At 60.3% G+C, this 26,790-nt stretch overlaps 3 protein-coding genes and 1 long non-coding RNA gene across 7 annotated transcripts in view; 1 reads left to right on the top strand and 3 right to left on the bottom strand.

Annotated features, from left to right (window-relative positions):
- The window catches only part of PPP3CC (protein phosphatase 3 catalytic subunit gamma), a 42,780-nt gene extending 42,437 nt beyond the window's left edge, over positions 1-343 (bottom strand). The window contains exon 1 of one of the 2 annotated variants that reach the window (XM_064400340.1): positions 136-343. In XM_064400340.1, coding sequence (XP_064256410.1) covers positions 136-187 — 52 coding nt within the window. In that variant the 5' untranslated portion in view covers positions 188-343. The remainder of the gene's footprint in view (positions 1-135) is intronic. The other variant, XM_064400341.1, reaches the window with a different exon arrangement.
- A 262-nt stretch (positions 344-605) lies between these two features.
- LOC135287045 (uncharacterized) lies at positions 606-1,581 on the top strand. Its single transcript, XR_010350948.1, has 2 exons — positions 606-1,217; positions 1,395-1,581. It is a non-coding gene; the product is annotated as an uncharacterized LOC135287045 (long non-coding RNA).
- Positions 1,582-2,097: 516 nt separating this feature from the next.
- On the bottom strand, positions 2,098-13,320 carry SLC39A14 (solute carrier family 39 member 14). Of its 3 annotated transcripts, none has more exons than XM_064400334.1 (10): positions 13,266-13,320; positions 10,434-10,495; positions 9,956-10,225; positions 9,650-9,836; positions 7,549-7,718; positions 6,951-7,073; positions 6,216-6,401; positions 5,817-6,024; positions 4,911-5,095; positions 2,098-4,679 (listed from the first exon to the last, which is right to left on the bottom strand). In XM_064400334.1, exons 3-10 carry the CDS (start codon positions 10,208-10,210, stop codon positions 4,533-4,535), a joined length of 1,461 nt encoding a protein of 486 aa, XP_064256404.1. In that variant the 5' UTR covers positions 10,211-10,225; positions 10,434-10,495; positions 13,266-13,320; the 3' UTR covers positions 2,098-4,532. The 3 variants fall into 3 exon arrangements, with proteins under 3 accessions (XP_064256404.1, XP_064256403.1, XP_064256405.1); XM_064400333.1 differs by lacking the exon at positions 13,266-13,320 and adding an exon at positions 12,158-12,514; XM_064400335.1 differs by lacking the exon at positions 13,266-13,320 and adding an exon at positions 11,333-11,997.
- A 2,062-nt stretch (positions 13,321-15,382) lies between these two features.
- Positions 15,383-25,968, bottom strand: PIWIL2 (piwi like RNA-mediated gene silencing 2). Its single transcript, XM_064400332.1, has 21 exons — positions 25,747-25,968; positions 25,558-25,672; positions 25,125-25,247; positions 24,945-25,055; positions 24,607-24,724; positions 24,399-24,520; positions 24,213-24,293; positions 23,916-24,029; positions 23,628-23,816; positions 23,386-23,470; positions 23,195-23,281; positions 22,970-23,110; positions 22,779-22,892; positions 21,773-21,961; positions 20,871-20,972; positions 20,675-20,794; positions 19,916-20,004; positions 19,518-19,623; positions 18,104-18,357; positions 17,304-17,411; positions 15,383-15,677 (listed from the first exon to the last, which is right to left on the bottom strand). The coding sequence occupies exons 1-21, from the start codon at positions 25,940-25,942 to the stop codon at positions 15,521-15,523; spliced, it is 2,721 nt and encodes a 906-aa protein (XP_064256402.1). The 5' UTR covers positions 25,943-25,968; the 3' UTR covers positions 15,383-15,520.
- Between the last annotated feature and the right edge of the window lie 822 nt (positions 25,969-26,790).

Raw genomic sequence — 26,790 nt, 5'->3', positions numbered from 1 at the left:
ACCAGGCATATTCCCCTCCCTTTTCCCGGGGCTCCCCCGCCTTGGGGACCCCCCCCAAACCCTCGCTCGCCCCCCATTTCTCGCGCCCCCCCGCGCCCCCCGCGCAGGCAGGGGGCGCCCTCGCCGCCCCCTCACCCTTGACGATGCGCTCGGTGGTCGGCAGCTTGTTGTGGCCGCGCCCGGACATGGTGGCGGCACCGGCGGCACCGCTCCCCGCCGATGCCCCGCTCCGCTGCCCTCACCCGGAGCGGGGGCCGCGCGGGTGCTCCCGGCGGACCCGCTGGGCTGCCCCGGCGGCGGCTCCGCGGCGCTGCGCTCCCCCCGGCCCGCCCCCGCCGCCGCCGCCACACCGCCCTCCGCCCTCTGCCCCCCCCCCCGCCCGCGCCTGCGCCACGCCCGCCCCGCCCCGCCCGCCATCTTGGAGGGGAAGGGGGCGTTGCTAAGCAACGGGGGGGCAACATGGCGGCGGCGCTGAGGGGGAGCGGGGATGGCGCTGAGGGTGTTCGGGCAGCCTCGGGCACAGCCCTCGGGCACGGCGGCAGGACAGCCGGGGGACCCCTCACTGCCGTGGGAGGGACTGTGAGGGTCAGCCAGCGCCACCCCTGCCGTGCCCAGCGACACCTGTCACTTTCCCAGGTTGCTCCAAGCTGGCCTTAAGCACTTCCAGGGATTCAGGGGCAGGCACGACTTCTCTGGGAATTCCATCCCAGCCCCTCGCCACCTTCCCAGCCAGGAATTGCTCCTCAATATTCAATTTATCCTCAATGTCCCATTTAACCCTGTCCTCGGCAGTGGGAAGCCAAGTCCCTGTCCGTGCTGAAACACATCCAGGAGGTTCCCACACAAAGTGGACACTGAAATTTCAGGGGTTTAAAATTCCCACACACACTTTCAGTGTCTTCCATTTGGGAAAAAAACAGACTGGACATGGAGAAAGGTGCCTGAAAGTCATTAGGAAAGGACTTTTCCTTCCTGATATCCCATCTAACCCATCTCTCTGGCATTCCTGTGTCCTGTCCCTCCATCCCCTGTCCCCAGCCCCTCTCCAGCTCTCCTGGCTCCCTTCAGGCCCTGGAAGGAACTCTGAGCTCTCCCTGCATCCTTCCCTTCCCCAGCTGAACACTCCCAGAGCTGATATTCCTCAGACAGAACATTTTTGATGCAAAGGAAGAACAGACAATGGGCTGCTCCTGCCATTGAAGATGGAGGAGGACAGGGTTAGTTGGGATAGTGGGATGGAATTCCTGGCCGGGAGGGCTGGGATGGAATTCCCAGAGGAGCTGTGGCTGCCCCTGGATCCCTGGCAGTGCCCAGGGCCAGGCTGGAGCAACTTTGGGTAAAAGGTGTCCCTGCCATGGCACTGGATGGGTTTTAACCAACCCAAACCATTCCAGGAACTCCATGACCCCATCCAGCAGCGTTTTCTGAGGTAACCCAGCTTCCAGGCATTCAGCAGAACACAAAGATTTTGCAGCAGAAAAGAGCCCACCCAGAGCCCCCCTGGAAGGGCTGGTGAGCAGGAGCAATGCTCACTGCTTAATAAAACATTAAGTTTTTAAATAAAACACCTCAGAATATCAAGATTTGGTTTCTTTAGATGCAACAGGGTATCTAAAAATTGAGTTTGCTGCTCAGAGCTGGCAGATGGGGGGTTGAATGGTGTAGAAAAAGGGGAAGCAGAAAAGCAAAGTTGCCTTTTTTTTTTTTTTGGAGGGTAGGAAAACAAGGACACAAACACTGCCAGGAGCCTGGCTAGTGTGAGCTGGGGACAAATCCAGCATCCCACACCTCCCAGCCAAACCAGGGCGTGGAAATACATTTCAGATAAATTAAAAAAATAAATAAATATTTCTATATAAATAATTAAGGGAGGGTTTTGCAGCCGCAAAGGCCGTGCCATGCGGGCAGGCTGGGGGTTCTCAGTGCCACCTTCCGTCAGCCGCGCCGCACTGCACAGCCAGGGAAATCCAGCTGGAAAAGCGGGATTGCATCACCCAGCCCGGCTCCAGCCCTTCCCCTTGGAAAAATCCTGAGCCAGCAGCGCTCCCACCCCTCCAGCAGGGAGATTTCACTGCGGAGCACGCCTGGGACCCCCCGTCATTACAGAATATATTTTATTTATGGAATTTTACAAATATCTGTACAATTCACGTGACATTTAAGTTAACGCTCTTTGTTTCTCTCCTACAACACCTGAGTTGTAATTGAAATACTGAGATGGAACTTGAGGGGAAGGAGACACGGATGGAAATCCACGAGGGGCTCGGTTTGGGTGGGTTCCCACTGGCAGGTGCCAGCCTGCCCAGGGGGATCAGGAGCTCTCCTTGGTGGCAGGGCAGCCTCGGTTCTCACCCCCAATCCCAAATCTCCAGGCAGATTTCTCAGCAAACAGGGACAGACTGGAAACGAGAGGTTGTGATGCCCACAGGGAATCCTGCCGGCTCTGAGGACGCCAAGCCCTGCTCTCTGCCCCTTCCCAGCCCCTGGGGACCTCCCAGGCACAGTCCAGAGGGGACAAACCCCCCATTTCCCCCGTCCTGCCCCACAGAGGCTTTTCCAGCCGGGATGCAGCTCCTGTGCCCTGCCAGCCACACTGTTCTCCAAGTGCTTCCTTGAGAGGGGGGAGAGGGCACCTGTGCCAGTGGAAGGACTCAGATTTTCCACATCAGGGCAGTCAGCTGGGGCCGACTCTCTCAAGCAAGGAAAAAGTGTTTCCAGTGCCCCTCTGGCCCTGGAACCTGCAGCACAGGGAATGCCTGCCAGGTGATGAATTTCAGGACTGCCCCAGCCGGCACAGGCCACGCTGCTCTGCTCCAGTGGCAAAAGTGACTTTTGGTGACAATCCACAAGGGACAGCACACGGGACAAAGAGGAGCCCATCTCTCCTTGAGGAATCACCCGAGGAGCTTCAGGTCGCCCCAAAAAGGCTCCTCCAGAACTGATATTTGGGTTTTGGGTTGCAGGACAAAGCCAAGAGCTGGAGGGCGCTGAGGGGACAAATGCCCAGACTGGAAAAGCCACTGAGAGTGCAGGTGGTGATCCACGAGGATCCTGGCAGTGCCAGAGGGCACGGGCTTGGTGACAGCTGTTGGGAGCTTAGGAAGAACATCACCCAGCTGGGAACTACAGGAATTCAGGGACTACAGAGATCCAGCCAGGGAGCAACGCTGCCAGGGGTGCTGAGCCTGTGCCAGGGCCCTCTGTCCTGAGGTGGGCAGGAATAACAGCTGGCACAGCCTCAGGTTTGCCTTCCTCAGAGGGTGAAGGGAAGGTGTGGGAGCCTCTGCTCCAGCACAGTGCCACCACCCTGTCACACCCCACACACCTGCACAGGTGGGCAGTGAAGGAAGACACCTCACAAACACCTGCAGAGCACCTGCACTTCTCCATCCCAATCCAGCACCACACCACGAGGGATTCCCCTGAATCCACACAGCCACAAGCTCACACCAGGTACAGGACGAGGGGTCTGGGGGCCAAAGGTGTGTGAGGGAACCTCAAGCAACACAGGTGGGGTGGGCAACCTTATCAATATGATAATAAGTAATTCACCTAGTGAATCTGGGGAAGGCCAGCCCGGAGGCAGAGCTGGGAAGTGCCTGGAACGCCCTTCTCTGGCTACTCCCTACGGCTGGGAACACGCAACCTAAAGAGGTTCACAGTCTGAGTTTTGCTTTTAAAAACACCCCCCACCCCACCCTGAACCTTAGCACTGTTTAAAAACTGGTGGCTGTTCCTGGGTGTCACCGTGAGCTTGGACACAGCCTGAGGAGAAATCCCTGGGCTGGCGCGTGCGGCCGGGCAGGGCTCTGCTCTCATCCCCTTCCGAGCAGCCCTCATGGAGGAGCAGGGCTTTTCCCCTCATTCCAGCAGCACGGACTGAAGGGAGGGTCAGGGCACCCTGGCAGGCCTCTCCCAGCAGCCAAGTGTCACTCCAACCCAGTTTGGTGTGCTCTGCTCTGAGCACTGACACCCAAAATGTGCTTTAAAACCCCTGCCCTCTTCACCCTGCTCTTGCCAGGGCATTGTCCGGGCTGAAACGGAGCAAAAGCAGTGGGATGATGGTGACACCATGAACCTCCTCATCCTCGGAGAGCACAGCTCTGAGGGCTGGCTGTGGGGAACACTCTGAGAAGGGTCTGTCCCTGTCTGTCCCCAGCACACCCCCAGAGGGGTCAGGACAGCCTCACGTGCCATGGGAACGCTCCAAGCACAGCGAGAGGAGCAGCTCCTGTCTCCCCATTCCATCCTTCCTGGGACAGGCGAGGAGAGAAGGGATATGACACTGGATAAAGTCAGGTCAGTCCTATGGGAAGGGGAATGCCACTCCCCTCAGCCTTAAACCAGAAAAAAATCCATGGAATAGCTTTCAAAGCAATGTCTCTCCTGTAGTGTGACGTCAGTGCCCGCACAGGTACCGTCGTATGTTTGCAGCAGGAAAAGGAAAGAAAAAAAAAAAAAAAGAAAAAACCCTTCCCCCCCAGAAAAAAAAACATGGAAAAATTGGATCAGGGCTGCAGCTCGGGCTGCTCCTACCCTATCTGGATCTGCCCCGAGTACATGGTGAGCAGCACCATGATGGTGAAGCCCGTGAGCAGCCCCGCGTTCTGGATGGCGAAGGTGATCAGGGCGCTGCCGTTCTGCTCATCCTCCCGGCTCACCTCGTTCATCTCAGGGAACTGCAGGGGGAAACATTGGGATGGCAGGGCTCAGTGACAGCCCCATCCTTCCTCAGCCAACACCCACCAGCCTCCCATCCCGGGGATTTCAGCTGGGCAAAGCAAAGCAGAGATATCTCCATGTGCCAAGGGGACAGAGCAAACCCCGCCGTGCCTGCAGCCTGAGGGAAAGCAGAGCTTTTCCTAGGAAAAAATCCCAGGGCTCATCAGGATTTGGGGCTCAGGATTTACCATGTCAGCCAGTGCTATGTACAGGAACATCCCTCCAGCCAGAGCAAAGATCCAGTTGGCAGAGAAGTGGCTGCCGGCCACGATGCCGAAGGCCAGGCCCACGTAGCAGCAGCAGGCAGAGATGAAGTTGAAGAAGAGCGCCTGGCGAATGGTCATCCCAGCATTGAGCAGGATCACAAAGTCCCCTGAGGCAGAAGAAGATGGGAGGATGAGGAGGGAAGGGCTGACAGCAGCACTGGGACAGCACCCACTTGAACTCAGAAACCCGGAATATCCCGAGTTGGAATGGACACAAAGGATCAGAGTCCAACCCCTGGAGTGCACAGAGCACCCCAAACATCACAGCATGTGCCAGCTCAAGTGTGGGCTCCCTATGGCTGCTGGCAATGGGCACTGACCATCACACTGCCCCTAAATTCAGACATCACACCCAAACCTGCCTCTCCTGCACTGATCTCTCCACTGCTCCTAAATTCAGACATTCATACCCAAAGCCACCCCCCACCTCAACTGCCCCTAAATTTGGACATTCACACCCAAACTTGCCTCCCACTCACTGACCACAGCACTGTCCCTAAACCCACAGACTCGCACCCAAACCCACCTCCCCTCCACTGACCACTCCAAATTCAGACATTCCCACCCAAACCCGCCTCCCCCCTCCCAAACCAAGGAGGTGTTGAGGGTTTTTTTTGTCTTCAGATGCCTCCATCTAAATTTAAATCTCAGACATCATATTACCTCGTTATTTTTAGAGCGGCGATTACTCAGAGCAGTTTACAGCCCTCCCTCTCCCCCCTCTCAGCAGCATCACTCTTTATTCCACCCCAAATCTGCCTTTCTGGATGGACAAAGGACAGACTCCACAGCAAGCAGGAGCAGGGGCAGCCCCAAGGAGTGACCTACCCAGCTCGTGTGGGAACTCCTCACAGAGGATGGCCACGGAGGTGCTGATCCCTTGGAAAACAGACACGGTGAAGGAGGCGCCGATGGCCAGGCCGTCGATGAAGTTGTGGAGGCCATCACTGAGTGTGATCATCCAGGCCAGCGTCCCAATGTCCGAGTACCTCACCTCCTTCAGCCAGTAGCACGCGCTCTGGGAGGCCTGCAGGTCCTGCCAGCGCCCCAAAATGGGCATCAGCACCCAAATGGGGTCACTGGTCCCTCCTCCAGATGGGAAAACCACCCCACGAATCATTACACCCACACTGTTTGGTCCCACCACACAGAGAGCATTTGGGCTGCAGAACTGGTTTTAACTGACAGGTGGGATTTTGCCACAATGCCACGGGATGAGGTGCTCACCTGGACAGAGAGGGAGCCCACCACGGCCTTCTCATCCCCCGAGGGGGGCTTGCACTCCAGGTCACTGGTGATGTGTGGGATCATGTGGTCCAGGTCCCCGTTCTGCAGCTTCTCCGTGACCCCCTCCTCCCGGTCCTTCTTGGAGGGCAGAGCCTCGGGGCCGTAGTGGCTGTGCCCATGGTGGTGCTGCAGGACCAGGGGATTCAGGGCTGTCAGTCACCCTGATATTCCTGCTCTTTCCTGCCCTGCCATCCCGATATTCCTGCTCTTTCCTGCCCTGCCATCCTGATATTCCTGTTGTTTCCCATCCTGCCACCCTAATATTCCCGCTGTTTCCCACCCCGCCATCCCAGTATTCCTGCTCTTTCCTGCCCTGCCATCCCAATATTCCTGCTCTTTCCTGCCCTGCCATCCCAATATTCCTGCTCTTTCCTGCTCCACTACCCTGAAATTCCTGCTCTTTCCCACTGTGCCACCCCAATATCCCTGCTGTTTCCGACCCCACTATCCCAATATTCCTGTTTCCCACCCCTCCATCCTGAAATTCCTGTTTTCCACCCCATCATCCCAATATCCCTGCTCTTTCCCACCTCACAATCCCAATACTCCTGCTGTTTCCCATCCCAAAATTCCTGCTGTTTCCCACCCCTCCATCCTGAAATTCCTGCTGTTCCCCACCCCTCCATCCCGAAATTCCTGCTGTTTCCCACCCCACCATCCCCTGCTCCACCTCACCTGGTCCTTCTGCTTCAGGACCATCTTCAGGATCTTCTCCGTGAAGAAGAAGAGGTAGAAGCCCCCGAACACCACAGCGGATTTGGAAACGTAATAATCTTCCTGAGGGTTGAATCCAAACGCCTGCAGGCAGGAGGGGACCCGGGAGAGGATGAGGAGCAGGCCCTGGCAGTGTCCTTCATCTGCCTTTGCCCCTGGGGTGACACTGGAGGGGTGACACAGCTCTGAGCTCTCTCTGAGGAGCAGCTGCTTTGGGGACAAGCTGAGGAAACACCTTTAATCTCCCTCACTTCCTACTCCAAGGAGCCATTGATCCAGCACCTGCCCTGGGGCAGGGGTGCCAAACCTGCTCAGGGACCTACCTCCAGGGCCAGAAAAAGCCAGAAAAGGCAATAAAACAACGATTCTCTGCTTGAAGCAGACCGGGGATCTCCCTGGAGCCATTCCCTTCCAAACTGCAGCTCCGAGGGGCTTCCAGCCCTCCATACCTCGCTCGGGGCTCCCCTCGGACGCCGCCTTCCCCTTCTCCAGCCAGCGAGACAGAGAAACAGCCCCAGAGAGAGAGAGAAAAGCACAGACCCGCCCGTCCTCTCCCTACCTCGGGAATGAGCTGGAAGAGGGCGTTGGAGTAGAGAGTTCCAATCGCCAGAGCTATGAAGTAGAGGAGCAGCCGCTTGTAAAAGGTCTTCTTCATGAAGGGCACCACGCTGGCTCCCACCAGCGAGCACAGGGAGATGACGGAGACGCAGAGGAAACCGTAACCCCAGACTGGCAGAGCCAAACCCACCCCGGGAGACGGGAGACGGGAGGGGACGAGATCAGCGTGGGGATGGGCAGGGGAGGAATCCACACCGACAGCACAGAGAGAGGAGGGAGGGAGAGAAGAGGACATTCATTAGTGATTGTTGTTCATCTGGCGCCACCTCCGAAGGGCGAACCCGGCGCTCGGCGGCTCTGGGAATCTCAGCTGAGTGTTGGCAGCCAGGCCATGTCCCAGGCAGCCCCCAGCTCTGCTCCCTGGGCCGTTCCCAAGCCACGGAGCGCCCGGGTCCCCCGAGCACCTCGTACGCTCCAGCCCTGTCCTGCAGCCGGTCCCTGCCGGGGCGCCCCGGGTGCCGGGGGGGCTGGAGTGTACCTCTGGCATTTCAATTCCTGCCAGATCAGGAATTAGAGGCGCTTGGTTTCTATGTCCAGCAAATAAAAGTTGCGGTTCTGGAGCTGAAAAGCTTGGAAAAACATCCCACTGCCAGCACGGATGAGGCGTTCGCTGCCCGGCAGCAAACAGGCAACGCCAGGGGGAAAAACCCACTGGAATTTTAAGGTTGGATGTGCCAAATCCAGCTCATCCTCTGAAGAGGCACCTGGACCACGTTCCAAAGGTTTCCAATCCGGATGGATTTATTCAGCTCCAGAACTGCGCAATTACAACACAATTAATTTGCGATATTTCTGTCGGTCCCATCAGAGCACCAGGAAACCTCAGGGAAGCCAGAACCCTTGTGGGAACATCAGGCTGGGAAATCAGGTAAGGGGGGAAAAAAAGCAGTGAAAGGATTTGTAAAAGTTGGCCGATTCCAGAGGAAGCCAGTGCTTCTCTAGGCTGTTCTCCATGCTTTTATATGGATATCTGATGATATTTACGTGGATATTTCACATTTTTTTCCCTCTGGCTCATGCCAGTACTGCTACCACAAGCATGGCTGAGCACATCCCTCCAAGGGATAAACTCCTGGACACCCGGAGCAGGAGCAAACAGCTTCTCCCAGCACATTCCCACTCCCCAGAGGTGGCAGGGATGGAGGACACTGAGGGTTTCCTGGTGCTCAGAGGGGTGAGCAAAGCCCTGCAGAGCCCCTTGAGCCAAGCCCTGAGCCTCGGGTGACGAGGGGTCGGATCGATTCGGCGGGGTGGAGGCAGAGAGGGCGCCCACGGAGCTGCCCTGGAGACGGGAGAGAGGCAGGGACGTTCTACCGCACCTCTGGGATGAGCTGGAAGAGCGCGTTAGAGAGCAGCGTGCCGATGGAGAGCGCGATGAAAAACAGCAGCACCCGGCTGAAAAAGGCCTTCTGGGAGCACGGCACGATGAGGACTCCGAGCAGGGAGGCCACGTTAATCATGGACACACTGAGAAAACCAAAGCCCCACACTGCGGAACGAGAAGAAACGAGGGCCAGACATTACCGAGGCTCTCGGAGAGCCCGGACCCGGGCGGCTGGGAAAGGCTCCGGGGCTGCTCCCTGTGCTCCAGATGCTCCAGCTGCGACAAAACCATCGTGCTTGGTGCAGGGAAGGTGGGAACGAAGCCACGGGGTTCCTTGGGAAAGGTTTTCCCGAGCCAGCCCCAGCGTGGGAGAGGCCAAGCTGTGCTCAGGGCAGCTGATCCAAGACCTTGGGCATCGTCGGGACCGGCATGGGCGGGAGCTGGCTGAGCATCTGCTGGTGGCTGGAGGCCAGCAGGTCCCTCCAGGTCACCCCCTCCCACCCAGGGGAACCCTCAGCAGAGTCCCCTCCTCATCCAGCTATCCTGGAGGCACAGAGGTTATCCCGGCAAAACCAAACCACGGCACCATCCACAGAGAGGAAAACTCGGTCAGGACTGCCAGCTGCTGGAGGCAGGGAACTCCCAGGAGTGGGAACTGGCTGTTCCTCATGTCCAGAACCAGACAGTGCCTGTAGCTCCCCCCCAGCACCCCAATTACCTTCAGCTGAGCTGGGCCTGCCCTCCTCTGTCTGCTCATTCTCCTCATTTTCCAGGTTTTCGGAGGCGCACGCCCCCGACTCCAGCTGCTGCAGGATGGTGGGGCAGAACTCCTTGAACTCGCTGTGCCCCACAGGGGAGCCCTCGCTCAGGTTGTGGATGGCAAAAAGCTCCACGGAGCTGAAGCACTGGGGGAGGGAAGGGACAGAAACGTGCCTTGAGATCCCCACAGCTCCGCAGGGAGATCTCAGGACTCCGCAGGGAAGTTTTGGGGGCCCACAGGGAGGTTTTGGGGTCCCCTCCTTACACGGGAGAGGTTCAGGCGCTGCTGAGGTGTTTGGGAGGCATTGGCGTGTCCCACTCCCACATCCAGGCGGTTCAGCAGGGCCTTGAGCTGCTTCAGGCTCAGGGTCTGGCTCTCCCCGTAGCGCTGGAGCAGATCCTGCAGGAAGGAGGCTGCGGACACGCCGGGGCTGTCCCTGCCCGCCCGGACCTGCGGCCAGGGGAGGAGGCAGAGCAGCAGGAGCAGGCAGCGGCTCCGGGGGCCCACGCTGGGGATCATGGTGCCTCTGGGATGCTGCGAGAGAAACCACACTGCTGTTGGCTTTGGCATTCCCGGCGCTCCAACCGCGGCTCCTCCGCCCCACCGAGGGATTTATCCCCAGGGAAAGCGGGAACAGCGCTGCGAGCACCCAGATCCTGAGGAGAATTCAGTATTTTTCCATAATTTTTCCATGCAATGCCCTCCCTCCTCCCCCCTGAGCCACCCCAAGCCCCTCGCTCACCGTGGGGGGCTGCCAGGACACGGCTCCTGGGGGCTCTCCAGCTCCGCAGCACCTCGGGGGCCCTGGGAAGAGCAGGATGGTCGGGAAGCAGGCAGGGCTGTGCCAAATGCCAGCTGGGCCAGCCCCAGCTCAGCTCTGCGGGGGGCCAGGAGTCACGCTGCAGCCCTGGCCACGCGTGGGTCCCCTCGGTGTCACCCACACGGCAATGCCAGCGCTCGGAGGAACGCGGCAGCCCCGGGGACAGAGGTGGCCTGTTCATCAGGTTATAATTTAACCAGGATAATTACCATGAACCGGCTGCTTCCCCGCTCTAACTGTAGGTGCCTTTATAGTGTTTGCCCAGAATCAATCCTTGCCCTCTCTGTCCCTTTCATATGGGCCGGCCGTTGATAAAAGAGGGGTGGCACAGCCCGGGGTGCAAAGGAAGGGGCTCAGGGAGAGGAGGGGACACCAGGCACGACCTGCACGTCCACCTAGGGAGGCACCAAGAGCCTGCAGATCGGGCTGCCTTCCTGGGAAAGCTTCCCTGCAAGGTGGACGGCAAATTTGGGATTGGCAAGGAGAAAAGAAAAGTCTGCTGCCTCCATGAATGCAGCAGCCACCCCAGTCCCAGTGTGGGGCTCCAGGTGCACCTCCTGATCCCGCTGGAGGGGCTCCTGGTGCTCCCCACCCAGCCCTGGACACCCCGCAGAGCCGGGCCTGTGCTGGCGGCTCACAGGCTCCAGTCTCTTCCAAAAACCAGGACATTTTTGTAGCCCGGCCAAGCAATTGTTCCAAAAATAACCTGGGGCCAGGATTTCCACGCCGAGGGGCTCTGGGGTCTCGCAGGACCCCGCTCCCCATGCGGGACCCCACTGCCCCCGAGGGCTCCCACATTCCCACAGGTTTTACCAGCTTACCACCACTTTGTGAGCTTTGTTCTCCGGGAGCTTTCAGCCTTCTCCTGCTAGGGCTTAGCTCGGATGCTTCGAGTTAACCCCTCTCCTCCCAAAACGAGGGAGGGAGCCCATCCACAGCGGTGCTGCTGGGACACCCTGCTGGGTGGGGGGACCCAAGGGACCTCTGCAGCATCCCCCAGCCAGCCCAGACCCTTCCCCTGCCTCTCCATCCCAATCCCCCCTCCCAGGTGGGTCCTCCTGGGCTCAGTGGGACATCCAGGCTGCCGGTGACTCCCACACGTGCTGGCACACAGCCCAACGTGCCAAAGGTTTGTCCCGGCTGGCCGCACGTCCCGCTGGCTGCCCTTTCCAGCCGAGTGCTGCCCAAACCCCCGGTGCCACCGGGAGCCTCCCGCTCCCTGCAGCCCGGCCCGTGCCAAGGCACGCAGCTCCCTCCGCTGCCAAAACCCCTCCCGGGGGTTCTCCCAAAGCCGGGCTGAGCCGGACACACCCAGGTGGAAAACCGGACCTCAACTTTCCCCCCGCTGCCACAGGAAAGGCAGGAAGGGCAGAGCCGGGCAGCGCTCGCTCCGTTTTAGGGCAAAACGAGGTGGAGGAGCCGCCCCTGCGGGACAGAAGGGCCCGAAGCGGCACATCCCGGGGGGCTCCGAGCTGCGGGACCCCGGGGGCTCCGAGCTGCTGAACCCCGGGGCAGGGCAGGGCAGGGCAGGGCAGGAGCGAGCCGAGCACACCCAGCCCAGCATCCCGGGACAAACACCAAGGAACACCGAGCCTCGCCATCGCCACCGCCAGCTGCGACCCCCCGGAGCCCCCCCTGCCCGCTACCTCCAAGGGCGTCCTTGCACCGGGATGCGCTCCGGGAGCCCGGAGCCAGCGCCTGACCTACTTTATCGGGCCGGGGCACGGGGACGAGCCGCTGCCACGCGGAGGGACGGCTGCCCGGGAGGGCTGTGCCCGGGAGCGATGCCACGACAGCAGCACGCAGCTCCCGGGGCCGGGCAGAGCCTTCCCATCTCGCTGGGCTGCGCTTCCCGGAGATCCCGGCCGCCATCCGCACATCCCCCCCCGCCGCCCGGAATAAAACCGCTGGCACAGCCCAGCGTGACCCCGGCGGCGTCAGCTGCCCGAAATCCCGCGCAGGGGGTGCCGCAGAAGGGGGCACGGGGCCAGCGGGACCCCAAATTCCACCCCGGCCAGGTGATATGGGAGCCAGCGGAACCCCAAATTCCACCCGGTCCGTCCCGGTGCGGCCGGAGCCAGCGGCGCTGCACGAGTCCTGCAGAAGGAGCGCTCCCCGGAGCCCCGCGGCTGTCCCGGGCTGGCAGCGGGGCCGCTCCTGCCTCACCGACCCCCCGGGCTGTCCCCGGACACCGTCCTGTCCCTTCTCCCCCTGATCGCAGCCGGGCCGGGCAGGCGGGCAGCGGAGCCGGGAGATGCCCCGGGCATCGCACCCCCCGGGACCCCCAGTGCTGCCCGTGCCCCCCGGCTGGAGCGGCTGCTGCCGCCCGGTCCCTGCCCCATCGCACCCTCTGCCCGGTCCCAGAGCTTCCACCGGTGGTGCCAGACCCCAAAACTGGGCCCTGCACCCCCAAACTGAGCCCTGCACCCCCTGACAGCGTCCTGCAGCCCCACCTGCACCCTGCCCAGCCCCAGGCCCCACGAGCTGCCCCAAAACGAGCTCCCAGGGCTGCCCCCAGGCGCTGGCACCGGCCCCAACCCCAAACCGCCGCTGCCCGCATCCTTCATCCCTCCCTGCATCCCCCATCCCCATCCGGGGCTCGGCGCCGGCCCCAGCCCGCTCCCCGCGCTCCGCTGCCTCGCTCCCCGCGGGGCCTGCCCCCGCAGCCGGTTCCCCGTGGCACGGCAGCGCTGCCGTGCCTGTCTCGGCCTGTCCCGGTCCCTCCCGGTCCATCCCGGTCCCTCCCGGTCCTACCTCCGCTCCCGCTCCCGCCGCCGCCGCTCGGGGCCGCGCAGGGCGCATGCGCGGCCGCCGGCACGGGGAGCGCGCCCATTGGCTGCCGCCTCGGGCCACGCCCCCTCAGCGGTGCAGCCCCGGGACCCCCAAAAATCCAACCCGGGACCCCCTAAAATCCCACCCGGGAACCCCAAAATCCCACTCGGGACCCCCAAAAATCTCACCCGGGACCCCCTAAAAATTTCCACCCATGACCCCAAAAATCTCACCCGGGACCCCCAAAAATCCCACTCAGGACCCCCCCAAAAATCCCACCAGGGAACCCCAAAAAATCTCACCCGGGACCCCCCAAAATCCCACCCGGGACCCCCCAAAAATTCCCACCCATGACCCCAAAAATCTCACCCAAGACCCCCCAAAACGTCACCCGGGACCCCCCAAAAATTCCCACCCATGACCCCCAAAATCCCACCCGGGACCCCCTAAGAAAATCCCACTCGGGACTCCCCAAAAATCTCACCCAGGACCCCCAAGATGAAATCTGAAAAATCCCACCTGGCAACCCCCAAAACCCTGTCTGGGACCCCCCAAAAACCCCATCCAGGACCCCAGAAAATCTTACCCAGGACCCCCTAAAAAAAATCCCTGTCAGGAACCCCAAAACCGCATCTGGGACCCCCTAAAAAATCCCACCCGGAACCCCCCAAAATCCCATCCGGGATCCCTTAAATAATCCATTTGGGACCCCCAAAGACCCCCGAACACTCACCCCAGGAGCACCGAGACCCCCAAAAATCCCACCTGAGACACCCAAAATCCCACCTGGGACCCCCCAGACTGCCCCAAAACCTCCCCTGGGATCACCCAGAACACCCACCCTGGGGCACTGGGACCCCCCAAAACTCACCCTGGGGCACTGGGACCCCCCAAAACCCACCCTGGGGCACTGGGACCCCCCAAAAACCCACCCTGGGGCACTGGGACCCCCCCAAAACCCCACCCGTGGGCACTGGGACCCCCCAGGAGCAATGGGACCCCCCAAAAACCCACCCTGGGGCACTGGGACCCCCCAAAAAACCCACCCGTGGGTACTGGGACCCCACTGAACACCCACCCTGAGGGCACCAAGACCCCCTCCAAGGGACCCCCCAGCTCTCCCAACACCCCCTGGGGGCACCTCCCCCAACACCCTTTAGGGGCACAGGGCACCCCAAGGACCCCCCAAACCCCCCAGGGACCACTGCCCACCCCTCAACCCCTCAGGTGGGGCTGGGGGACCCCAAGGACCCCCTGGAAAAGCCCAGGGGGGCCAAATCCCGGCAGCCAGAGCCACCCTGTGCCAGGGACAGGAAAAGGCAGAGCTGGGACAGAAAATGCCGCCGGACGGGGTCAGGCAGAGCTGGGGGACCCCAAAAACCCCAGCCCGGCACCCCCGGGGCCAAGATTTGTTCCCAAATCCCACCCCAGGCTGGGCCACGCTGCCAAAGTCCGCCGGGGTTGGCAAACAAGCGGGGATGAATGATTAACCCGGGGCACAGGGTGCCAGCCCCGGTGTCCCCTGAGTGTCCTGGCACTGCGGGGCAGCACGGGGCCACCAGCACCCCCAAAACGCACCAGGGAGCAGCTGCCAGCAACGATTTTATTGGGAAGAGGCAAAAAACTGGTCACAGCCAAGAGAAAAACGAGGGGATTGCAACTTGAGTAAGGCAAAAAAAGCACCTAAAATAGGTGAGAACTCCAACCTTCCCCGGGGTAACGGCCTGAATCCACAAGGAATTCTCCTTGGAAAACCAGTGACTCCTCAAGGACGGGAGAACCGGCCAAACTGGAGCTGCTTGGCTCAACAGCAGCTTGGAAAAGCCCAGGAAAAACAAAAAAAACCAAACTTTAAACCTGCATGGAAATGCAAGAAACTGGGGGGAAAAAAACCCTGAAATCTTTGGGATTTACACCCAGCGCCTGCACAGGGATGAGCTGAGGGAGCAGCAGCACCCTGGGGCTCCTCAGCTCAAGCCCCTTTCCTGGGAGGGCTGGAAAGCAGCAGGAGATTCCTTTGGGTTCACCCCCGCGGGGAGAATTCCCAAATGAAACCCCCACAGCCCCGGGATGCTGCTGCAACCCCCAGCATCCCCTAAAGCAACGAAGAAAGAATAAATTAACAGCAGAACGGGGAACCGAGGCAGATCCCCCTGGGCAGGGGGGCAAACAGCAGCGGGCGGGGGCACAATTCCAGGTGCCATCCCAATTTTCCCGGATTTCTGGGTCCTGGCAGGTCAAAGGAAGAAGAGCTGCTCGCAGAGGTGGGCGCTGGGCTCGTGGTGCAGGACCTGGCCCACCAGGAATGCCAGCTTGTGGGCGTACTTGCAGGGGGCAGGGACACGCACCGTGCCCGGCCAGTTCCAGTACAGGTGGCACAGCTTGAAGGTCAGCCTGGGGACAGGGAGGGAATTGGGGTTTGGGATTGCGGGAAAAGGGATGGATCCCTGCCAGAACCCGCTCCCAGGTGTCCCTGTCCCACTGACAGGGAGAAATGGGATTTGGGATTTCCAGGAAAGGGGGTGGAGCCAGGCCCAGATCCCTCCCAGAACCTGCTCCCAGCAGTTCCCTGTCCTCGGAACAGGGAGGGAATTGGGGTTTGGGATTGCGGGAAAAGGGATGGATCCCTGCCAGAACCCACTCTCAGGTGTCCCTGTCCTTGGGATAGGGAGAAATGGGATTTGGGATTCCCAGGAAAGGGGATGGATCCCTGCCAGAACCTGCTCCCAGCAGTTCCCTGTCCTTGGGACAGGGAGGGAATTGGGATTTGGGATTCCAGGTTCAGATCCCTCCTGGAACAGGGAGAAATGGGATTTGGGATTCCTGGAAAAGGGGATGGAGCCAGGTGCAGATCCCTCCCAGAACCTGCTCCCAGGTGTCCTTGGGACAGGGAGGGAATTGGGATTTGGGATTCCTGGAAAAGTGGATGCAGCCAGGTCCAGATCCCTCCTGGAACAGGGAGAAATGGGATTTGGGATTCCCAGGAAAGGGGATGGATCCCTCCCAGAACCTGCTCCCAGCTGTCTCTGTCTTGGGATGGGAAGAAATGGGATTTGGAGGGTCTCTCCCACTCCCAAGGGAGGATTTTGGGGAGTTTTAAGACCTTGCCCAGGGAACTGGGGGGCTCTGGAATTTCGGGCAGCTGCAGAAATCCCTGCCCTTCCCTCTGCAGTATTTTGGGCTGCAGGATCTCAGGAACTTGGGGATTCCTGCATTTCCCCAGGATGATTTTGAGGGTCCCTCCAATTTCCTCTGGAATATTTTGGGGTGCTGTAGAATTTCTGCATTTCCCCTGGATGATTTTGAGGGTCTCTCCCCTTCTCCAGGGATGATTTTGGGGGGCTGAAGTATATTGGGGTGCTCTGGGACTCCTGCCCTTATTCCCTCTGGAGGATTTTGGGGAGCTGAAGGATACTGGGGGCTCTGGGACTCCTGCTCCTTTCCCTGGGTGATTTTGAGGGTCCCTCCCCTTTCCTCCAGAATATTTTGGGGGGGGCTGCAGGATCTCAGGAACTCCAGGATTCCAGCATTTCCCCAGGATGATTTTGAGGGCATCTCCCATTCCCCAGGGAGGATTTTGGGGGGCTGTGTTATATTCAGGAACTCTGGGATTCCTGCATTTCCCCTGGATGATTTTGAGGGTGTCTCCCATTCCCTCTGGAGGATTTTGGGGGGCTGAAGGATACTGGAGGCTCTGGGATTCCTCCATTTCCCCAGGATGATTTTGAGGGTCTCGCCCACTCCCCAGGGAGGATTTTGGAGTGCTGCAGGATCTCAGGAACTCCGGGATTCCAGCATTTCCCCTGGATGATTCTGAGGCTCTCCCCCACTCCCCAGGGAGGATTTTGGGGGGCTGAAGCCCCTTATCCTGGAAGATTTTGAGAGTCCCTCCCCTTCCCTCTGGAATATTTTGGGGTGCTGCAGGATCTCAGGAACTCTGACATCCCTGCATTTCCCCTGGATGATTCAGAGGCTCTCCCCCCTCCCCAGGCAGGATTTTGGGGTCCCGGGCCCCCTCACCTCTGCAGGTGCTCGGAGCTGAGGTTGGCTGTGTTCCACATGCAGATGTAGCGCGTGGGGACGCTGCAGCCCTGCCGGGAGTGATGGGCCAGCAGGAAGAAATCCTGCCTGCGAGGGCAAAACAAACCCCAAGTCTCACTTTTTTCCACCCCAAAAGGAGAGTTTTTGCACCTCAGGGTGCTCTGAAGCCCAGACTGAGCTGGTTTTTACACCCCAGAATGGTGGTTTGAACCACAAGGGTTTAATTTCTGCTCTCCACAGGGATTTTTTTTGCACCCTGATGTGTTTTTACCACCATTTTTCTTTCACTCTGGGTTGTTTGGTTTTTTTTTTGTGCCCTGGGGTGCAAAAAAATAAATAAACCATTTATAACCATTGTTTTGCACTCAAGGTGTTTTTACATCCCAGAGTGTCTTATTTTGTAAAAATAATAAATTATAAAATACCTGATGGTATTTTTACACTCATTTTTTCCAAACTGGTGGGCTTTTACACACCATTTTTAACACCTTGGGCCAGATTTTTCCCAACACCTTGGGCTATTTTTACAATTTCTTTATCACCCTGGGAATTTTTTTGCACTGAGGCTCTTTTTCCACCCTGGGCTATTTTTACAACCATTTTTTTTTTTTGCACCTTGGGGTGCTTTTACCTCCATTTTTTCACACCGAGGGTTGATTTTTCCCGCTCTGGGGCACCTCCATCCCCATTTTTTTTCCACTCAGGTTAATTTTTTCCCCTGGGGGTGTTTTTTATCCCTCCCCAGGTGTTTTTCCCCCCAGCCCAGCTGTGCCTCTCACCTGCCCGAGCTGGTGACGCCGTGGTCGATGACGGTGCCCAGGGGAGGGGACACAAACTCCTCTCCTGTCAGGCAGTAGAAGTTGGTGCTCAGCTGCTTCTGGACCACCACAACCACCAGGCTGGGCTGGTAATTTTGGAAGGTGTGGAAGCTCTTCTGGAGCTGGGGCACCTCGTACTTGAGCACCGTGTCCAGCTGGGGGTCGGACACCCCGTCCCGGTACACCACGATCTTCATGGGCAGGGAGTGGTTCAGCTGGGGGGGAAAGGGGGAAAAGCAGCTCCCTTTCACCTCCCTGCCATGCACAGGGCTGGCTGAGGGAGGTGGGGGAATATCCCCTGGCCAGGAGAAGTTTGGGTGCTGGGATGGAGCTGGGAATTGGATCCACAGGGAAAAAAATGCAGCTTGGGGAGGGATGTGTTTGAATTCATCACAGAATTCCAGACTGATTTGGGTGGGAAGGAGCCTTAAAATCATCTCATTCCATTCCTGCCATGGGAAGGACACCTTCCACTAGTCCAGGGTGCTCCAAGCTGGCCTTGGGCACTTCCAGGGATGGGGCAGCCACAGCTGCTCTGGGAATTCCATCCCAGGCAGGAATTCCATCCCCACATCCCATCCCAGGCAGGAATTCCTTCCCCATATCCCATCCCAGGCAGGAATTCCTTCCTCACATCCCATCCCAGGCAGGAATTCCTTCCCCATATCCCATCCCAGGCAGGAATTCCTTCCCCACATCCCATCCCAGGCAGGAATTCCTTCCCCATATTCCATCCCAGGCAGGAATTCCTTCCCCATATTCCATCCCAGGCAGGAATTCCTTCCCCAATCCCATCCCAGGCAGGAATTCCATCCCCACACCCCATCCCTCCCTGCCCTCGGGCACTGGGAGCCGTTCCCTGCCCCTCCAGGCCCTCCTGCCCAGCAAATTCCCAGTGTCCAGGGCTGCTCCTGCAGCATCCACAGAGGGATGGGGAAATCAAATCAAAGAATCCTGGAATGGTTTGGGCTGGAAGGGGCCTTAAATCTCATCCCATCCCACCCCTGCCATGGCAGGGAACCTCCCACTGTCCCAGGGAGCTCCAGCCTGGCCTTGGGCACTCCAGGGATGAGGCTTCTCTGGGAAAATCCCAAGAGCTGGGATTTTCCCTGGCCCTTGCCCTGTCCCAGGCTGCTTTTCTCACGCTGGGGACAAGGGACAGCCTCTGGGAGCTGTAACGTGGCACTTCCCCCTGAGCAAACCGGTCCCGAGGCACGGCCCCAGATAAGGATGAGCTGTCCCAGCCCCACAGCCAGTCCAAAGGCTGCCAGGGAGCTCTGCCGCCCTGCACGTACCCAGGCTGGAAGTCTGGGGGCTTTTCCCTTGCTTTTGGGGGAATGTGGAGGCACGGGAGGGTGGTTCTGGTCGGCCTCACCTCGTAGAAGCGCTTGAGGGCTTGGGAGAGGCAGAGCCGGAGGCTGTCGGCGATTTCCTGGTGGGGCATCTGGAAAACCACCCTGGAGTACCACTTGGTGAGGATGCTGGGGAGGGAAGGGCAATGAGCAGCCTGGAGGAACCCCCCAGCACCAGGCTGAGGCCTCTGAGGTCTTGTACAACCCCAGCCCTGGCTCAGCACACCCAGCCCCCTCCCCAGCGCGGGGCAGACCTGGCTGAGCGCTCGGGGACAGCAGCACCCCGACCCCTCAGCAGCTCGGGGACAGCAGCACCCCGACCCCCTCCCCGGGCCAGGAGAGGGCTTTGGGGTGGGACACCCTGCAAAGTGCCAGGGCAGAGCTGGAAAAGCTCCCCCCTTCTCCCCAGGAAGCCACGTACTGGTTCATGCTGGCCACGAAGCCGATGACGGAGCGCATGCCCTGGCTCCTGCTGTGGTGGATGTCCATGCCCACGACCATCAGCTGCTTCTGGAGAGGGGAGAAAATGGGATTTAGGGACCATGGCCATGCCCACAACTGTGAACTGCTTCTGGAGAAGAGAGAAGATGGGATTTAGGGACAATGGCCATGCCCACAACTGTGAACTGCTTCTGGAGAGGGGAAGGAGATGGGATTTAGGGATAATGGAGCAGGGAAAGACAGGAGGGATTTAGGGAGAATGTCCATGCCCACAACACTCAGCTGCTTCTGGAAAGGGGGAAAAGAAGTGGGAATCAGGGATAATGGAGGTTAGAGGGGCAGGTGGGATTTAGGAGCAATGTCCATGCCAACAACTGTGAGATGTTTCTGGAGGGAGGAAAAGCAGGTGGGATTTAGGGATAAAGACCATGCCAACAAACCTCAGCTGCTTCTGGAAGGGGGAAAAACAGCCAGATGGGATTTAGGGATAAATCAGACACCTCCAGGCTTGGATCCCTCCAGCTCCAAGGGACTCATGAGCACCCAAGAGAAGCCAACCCTGATTCTGCAGCTGGTTCATGCAGCCATGCCCACAATAATCCAACAATAACCCAAAAAATCCAACAGTAACCCACATAATCCCACAATAATCCCTATAATCCCACAATAATCCAGCTCCTCCACAACAATCCAATCCCTCCAGAGCTTCCAGGCTCATCGCAGGGTGTCCCAGCCTTACCAGTGGGATGTCCACCCCCCAGAGCTGCCCGCCCAGCTTGCAGTTGATCTGCAGCAGAACTTTCTGCACCACACTCCTGATCTTGCCAGGGTGGCCCGTGAGGGACTGGGCGTTGATGACCTGTGGAGAGGGAAAGCTCAGGGCCAAGGGAGGCTGGAGACAGGCAGGGACTGCCAGGGATGGGGTCCCAGCCCACCTGGGAGGGCACCGGGCTCTGCACACAGCAAAGCTTCTTGATGGCCCCGTAGATGTCGTCCCGGCCACCAGGGATGATGCACAGGAGCAGCTGCACCTTGTCCTGAGGGGAATCATGGAATTGCTCAGGCTGGAAAAGCTCTCCTGGATCACTGAGCCAAACCTGAGGTCACCAGCAACCCATGTCCCCAGGGGCCACAGCCACACCTCCAGGGATGGGGACTCCACCACCTCCCTGGGTATCCCATTCCCATTTATCAACCCTTTCCATGCATTTCTCAACCTTTTCCATGCATTTATCAACCTTTTCCATGGAAAAACTCCTCCTGCTGTCTGTCCTGAGCCTCCCCTGGCACAGCTTGAGGCTGTTCCCTCTCGTCCTGTTCTTTGTTCCCAACCCCCACCCGACCTCACACTCCTGTCATGGCTTTTTAGGGAAAAATAAGGTCCCTGTGAGCCTCTTCTTCTGCAGACAGAGTCCCTTCAGGTGCTTCCCAAAGGTCCCCAGGGCTGTCCCTGCTCCTCACCTGGCTCCCCAAGGAGCTCTGGATGGTCCGGGCTCCATCCCACCTTCTCAGTGATCCCCAAGGATGTCCCTGTGAGTTCTGGATGGTCTGGGCTCCCATCCCACGCTCCCAAAGACCCCCAGGGCTGTCCCTGCTCCTCACCTGGCTCCCCAAGGAGCTCTGGATGGTCCGGGCTCCATCCCACCTTCTCAGTGATCCCCAAGGATGTCCCTGCTCCTCATGTGGCTTCCCAAGGAGCTCTGGATCACCCTGGCATGGGCTCCCATCCACCCTCCCAATGATACCCACTCCCCACCCTGGCTCCCAAAGAGCTCTGGATGCTCTAGGCTCCCATCCCACCTTCCCAAACATCCCCAGGGCTGTCCCCACCCCTCACCTGGCTCCCCAGGGAGCTCTGGATGGCCCTGACGTAGGTCTCGATGCGGTCGTCCCGCAGCTCCTGCACCGTGGGCTGTCCCACCTGCATCCCCATGGCCCCGCAGCTGCTCCTCATGGCTGCCAGCAGGTCCTTGGCCAGGTGCTGCAGCCGCTTGGGATAGATCAGGAGCCAGGAATTGATGGAGATCTGGGAGCAAAGGCAGGACAGGCCGTGGTTTGGGGGCGTTGCTGCAGCTCCCAATCCATGTTCCTGTTTGGGACAGGAGGAACCCACCAAGCACAGAGGGAAATCTGGGAAAGTGAGCCCAGATAAATCTGGAGCACAGAGGGGAATTTGGAAGAAGGAAAGTGGCCCAAGAGAAATCTGGAGCACAGAGGGGAATTTGGAAGAGGGAAAGTGGCCCAAGAGAAATCTGGAGCACAGAGGGGAATTTGGGAGAGGAAAACTGGGCCTAGAGGAACCTGCAGCACAGCAGGGAGCTTGGGAGAGGGAAATTTGGGAGAGAGAATTCAGGCCAAGAGGAACCCGCAGCACAGAGGGGAATTTGGGAGAGGGGAAAGTGGCCCAGGAGAAATCTGGAGCACAGAGGGGAATCTGGGAGAGGGAAAGTGACCCAAGAAGAACCTGCAGCATAGAGGGGAATTTGGGAGAGGGAAAGTGGCCCCAGAGAAAACTGCCAAGCACAGAGGGGAATTTGGAAGTAGGAAACAGGCCCAAAAGAAATCTGGAGCACAGAGGGGAATTTGGGAAAGGGAAAGTGGCCTGAGAGAAATCTGGATTGAATTCCATCCAATTCCTGCATGTGAAAAGCTCCCTCCACCCTGGGATGAGGTGGGAAAGCAGACACCACAGCCACATACCTCCAGCTCCTGTGGAAAAACAGGCTGGAGTGCAAATCCAACACAAACAAGGGAAGGGCTTGTGCTGGAAGGGGCTCAGCCAGAACGCCAGCGCTCAGGAAAACCCAGCCCAGGCCTGGCAGGCAGGGCAGGCTGCTGCTCACCACGGCGATGGGCACCTCCTTGGTCACCTCGCGGTGCCAGCCCAGCTCCTCGGCGGGAAGGAAGGAGCGGTGCCGCAGGTTGATGCGCTCCACGGGCAGGATGTGACCCTGGGTCTGGGCACAGCGGGAATGTGAGGGGCTGCCCGCAGTGCCAGGGGGCCAGGGGAGGGCAGGAGCCCCGCGGGCCTCACCCTGTAGATATCCGTGTCCAGGAGCAGCCCCCAGCGCTCCAGCTCCCGCGAGGCGTCCGGCGTGTCGCGGATGCGGCGCAGCAGGCTGGTGAGGCGCTGGTAGTGCTGCTGGGGGCTCTGCACCATCTCCCACATCACCTCCTGCTCCAGAGCACCCAGCCGTGAGGGAGGGCTCCCCACAGAGCCCGGGGAAAGCAGGGAGCAGGGCAGGAGAGGGGCTCTGACCTTCAGCATCCGGCTGTTCTTGCGGAGGTCGGAGAGGCCGGTGAGGAAGGTGAGCTCTGGCACCAGCAGCACCATCTTCAGCTGGCGCTGCAGGGAGGGACAGGGTCAGCATGCCAGGGGCTGGCAATTCCTGCTCTCCCCAGGGGCTGGAGGAGCCCAGAGCAGCCCACGGATCTCTGTGCCCAGCTCACCCTCCCCTCTGGTGTCTGTTTCTCCTTGGGCTTGTGGACAAGCAGGGGCTGGTCCAGTTCCCTGATGGTGATCCCGTGGGTCTTGCTGGAAAAACAGCATCGTCACACAACCCTGCCATTTCCATTTGGAACACATCCCGCACAACATCCAGCCCCAAACCCCTCCCGTGGGGCAAACCCTCCCTGCTGCCACTGCCCCACCTCAGCCCGCTCCCCGGGGGTGGCCCAGCAGTGCTGCTCACCTGTAGTACTCCACGAAGGTGATCTCCTGCCCGCTGGCCAGGGTGAACGTGTCCTTGGGGGTCTTGTCCCAGTCGATGTCATCCACGCGGTAGGTGCGGTTGTTGTAGCGCGTCATGACCACGCTGCCCACCAGCTGCTTGGTGCACTCGTCCTGGAACGTCCTCTGGCTCTGCGAGTGGATGGTTTGCCTGGCAGAAGAGGAGAGGCACGGAATGCTCCCCCCCTGTGCTGCCCCAAAGGTGAAGCAGCTCTGTCCCCAGAGCTTTTGGGGTTTCTGCAGCGCTCACATCACGCCCAGCACAGACTCGCTGCGGATGATCTTGTGGATGGCGTCCACCATGAGGAAGAGCCCCCCGTCCTTCCTCCGGATGCTGACGGCGTATCCCGGCCAGATGTGGAGGCTGTGCCCAGAGGGAAAGAGGCCTGGCTGAAGCCAGAGCAGCCAAGGAGCTCCCAAAAGCCAGGGCTTCATTTGCCAGCTCCCAACTTCTCAGAACAGCCACTCCAAAGTCAGGCTGACCTGGGAACACTTCCCAGTTTCCAGGGAAACAGGGACGATCCTGTGGGAAGGTGCCAGCACCCACCTGTATTTCTGAAGGGTGGTGGCCTGGGCAGGCTCAAAGAAATGTCTCCCAACCAGGCTCATGTTCAAGATTTTCATCACCCTGAGCAAGGAAAAGCAGGACAAGCAGGACTGGATGAGGACTGACAGGAAAAGGGAGAAAAGCGGTTCCCACCCTGGAGCTCAGGGAGGGTCTCGGGTCCCTCACCTGCGGAACACCACGTTGTAGAAGGGGATGCAGAGATCCGAGCTGGGCTCCAGGATTTTGGTCATCTGGATGTTGATGAAGATCTCCTCCCCGTCGCTGCTCCTCTGAGTCTTGAGGCTGACCTTTGGCAGGGCCAGAGGGGGTTCTCCCACCCAAAACAGGGGCACCCCCGTACCCCCAAGCGGGGGGAGACTCCCCTACCCCTTACCTTGGGGATCTGGATGGGCAGGAAGAGGATGGAGCCGTCGAAGGCCATCACGTCCCCGGTCACGGCGTGCTGCTCCTTCAGCATGGCAAAGCGGGCAGCCTTGCACTCCACCTCGGGGCTGGGGGCACACGGGGGCTTTTCTCCCTCCTCTGCCACCCCCAGACCTCGCTCAGCCCCCCAAAAATCCCCGCTGAAGGCGAAAACCCAGAGCTCTTTGCTGTGCCCCACCTCATGGGACAGCAGGAGGGACACAGAGATCTCTGCCAGGGACACCCTGACCTCGAGGGGCTGTGGGGCACCCCCGGGGGGCTGTGGGGGACCCCGACCCCCACCATCACCTGAAGGTCACGTGGTACTGGTAGACAGCTTCGTTCTGGCAGTGGATCTTCACAAAGTTCAGCCCCACGGGGATGGCGGCTCCCCTCGCCACCGCCTTCGTCCCCTGGGCCCTGCGAGGGACGGGGGGTCAGCAGCGACCCGGCAGCACCCCAAAAACGGGGGCTGGGGACGCCACTCACGGCCTGGCAGCAGCCGGGGGGGTCTCGGGGGCGGGCACGGGCGTCGGGCAGGGCGGGGGGCCGGGCACGGCGGCTCGTCCGGGCTGGGTGGGCAGCGCGTCCCCTCTGCCTTTCCACAGGATCCTGCGTCCCCAGGGGGCTGCGGTCAGCCCGGGCACGCCCTGGGGAACCCCCAACCCCCGAAATCGCCCCGCTCCTCCTGCCCCACAGCACCTGGGGGCTCAGAGCAGCCGAGTTTTGGGATGAAGGGACAGGAGGGGTGGGGAACACAGAGGGAATAAGGGAACAGGGCGGACATATGCGGCAGAAGGAATGGGGGCAGAACAGAGGGGGACAGGAAAGATGGAGGGGGACAGGAGGACCCAGAGGACAGGAGGACCCAGAGGAGGGTGGGCACTGGGGGTTTGGGGGTTTGTGGGTGTGGGGGACTCACTGCCCGCGCGTGGGGAGCGCCACCAGCGCTGCCCCCTTGTCCTGCTCCTCCTCCTTGTGCTGCTGCCCCGGGCCGGGCGCAGCCACAGCCCGGCCATCGCCAGCGCCGCCCCGGCCTGCGGGAGCAGGGCCGCCGTGAGCGGGGAGCGGGGCTCGCCCGGCCCGGCCCCCCCTCACCACCGGCACCTACCGAGGGGCCTCTCCAGAGGCCGCTCGTCCAGGCCCAGCCCGCGGAACAGCGCGGGCAACGGCGAGGCCGCGGCCCGGGGCTGCGCGGGGCCGGGCGCGGGCAGGCGGGGGGAGCAGCCCGCGAGCCCGCGGAGCCCCCGGGCCATGGGCGCGGGGGGCCCGGGCCTGGGCGGGCGGAAGGGCCGCGGCGGGTCCATGGCCGCCCCGTCGAGGCGCGCCCGCAGCCGCGGCCACGCCGCCGCCGCCGCCCCGAGCGCACGCGCGGCCCCGCCCGCCAGCGGACGCGGCGCTGATTGGACGGCGCCGAGGACACGCCCACGGCGCGGCGCGCTCCGGGGGAGGGCGGCGCGCGAGGAAAGGGCGGGGGCGGGAAAGGGGGCGTGGTCACACGGGGATGGGCGGGGTTATGCAAAATAGGGTGTGGGCATGACGGGAGGAAGGGAAGGCGGGATTGAGGGGAAAATGGGACGGGCAGGGGAAGGGTAGGGTGGGATTCGGGGGGTAAAATGGGCTGGGGTGGGAACAGGGCTAATATCGGATGGGTACGAAAGGGTTAAGGTGTAATTTGGGCAGTAAAATGGGATGGGGTGGGAATGGGGGTAATATGGCATGGGCAGGAAAGGGTTAAGATGGAATTTGGTGGGTGGTTGGGGTGGGGCAATATGGGATGAGCAAGAAAAGGGTTAAGATGGAAATTGTGGGGTAAAATGGGATGGGGTGGGAACGGGGGTAATATGGGATGGGTAGGAAAGAGTTGAGATGGAATTTGGGGGATAAAATGGATGGGATGGGATGGGATGGGATGGGATGGGATGGGATGGGATGGGATGGGATGGGATGGGATGGGATGGGATGGGATGGGATGGGATGGGATGGGATGGGATGGGATGGGGTGGGAAGCAGCAGTGCTATAGGATAGGGAGGATGGGGTGGATGGGGCAGGAGTGGGGATGACACGGAGTGGGGAGGGTGAGGTCAGGCGTGGGGGGTTTCAGGTGGGATGGGACGGGATCAGTGTGAGAGGGGCAAGTGCAGGCCCAGCCCT

Source organism: Passer domesticus, chromosome 28 (genome assembly GCF_036417665.1).
Source record: "Passer domesticus isolate bPasDom1 chromosome 28, bPasDom1.hap1, whole genome shotgun sequence".
NCBI lineage: Eukaryota > Metazoa > Chordata > Aves > Passeriformes > Passeridae > Passer > Passer domesticus.
The sequence above is the reverse complement of the archived record's forward strand: the minus strand, read 5'-3'. Positions and strand labels throughout refer to the sequence as shown.

Bases quoted from the DNA above. Each gene is read 5' to 3' on its own strand.
- PIWIL2 (XM_064400332.1), bottom strand. From the start codon at position 25,942: ATGGACCCGCCGCGGCCCTTCCGCCCGCCCAGGCCCGGGCCCCCCGCG. The intron at 23,282-23,385 runs GTGAGCTGGGCA...CCCTCCCTGCAG, and splicing joins AACAGACACCAGAGGGGAGG to CGCCAGCTGAAGATGGTGCT. The intron at 20,973-21,772 runs GTGAGGGGTGGG...GATTCCCCTCAG, and splicing joins AGAGCTCCCTGGGGAGCCAG to GACAAGGTGCAGCTGCTCCT.
- SLC39A14 (XM_064400333.1), bottom strand. From the start codon at position 12,383: ATGGCGGCCGGGATCTCCGGGAAGCGCAGCCCAGCGAGATGGGAAGGC. The intron at 7,074-7,548 runs GTAGGGAGAGGA...TCCTGCCTGCAG, and splicing joins TCTTCCAGCTCATTCCCGAG to GCGTTTGGATTCAACCCTCA. The intron at 5,096-5,816 runs GTAGGTCACTCC...CTTCTGCCTCAG, and splicing joins GGAGTTCCCACACGAGCTGG to GGGACTTTGTGATCCTGCTC.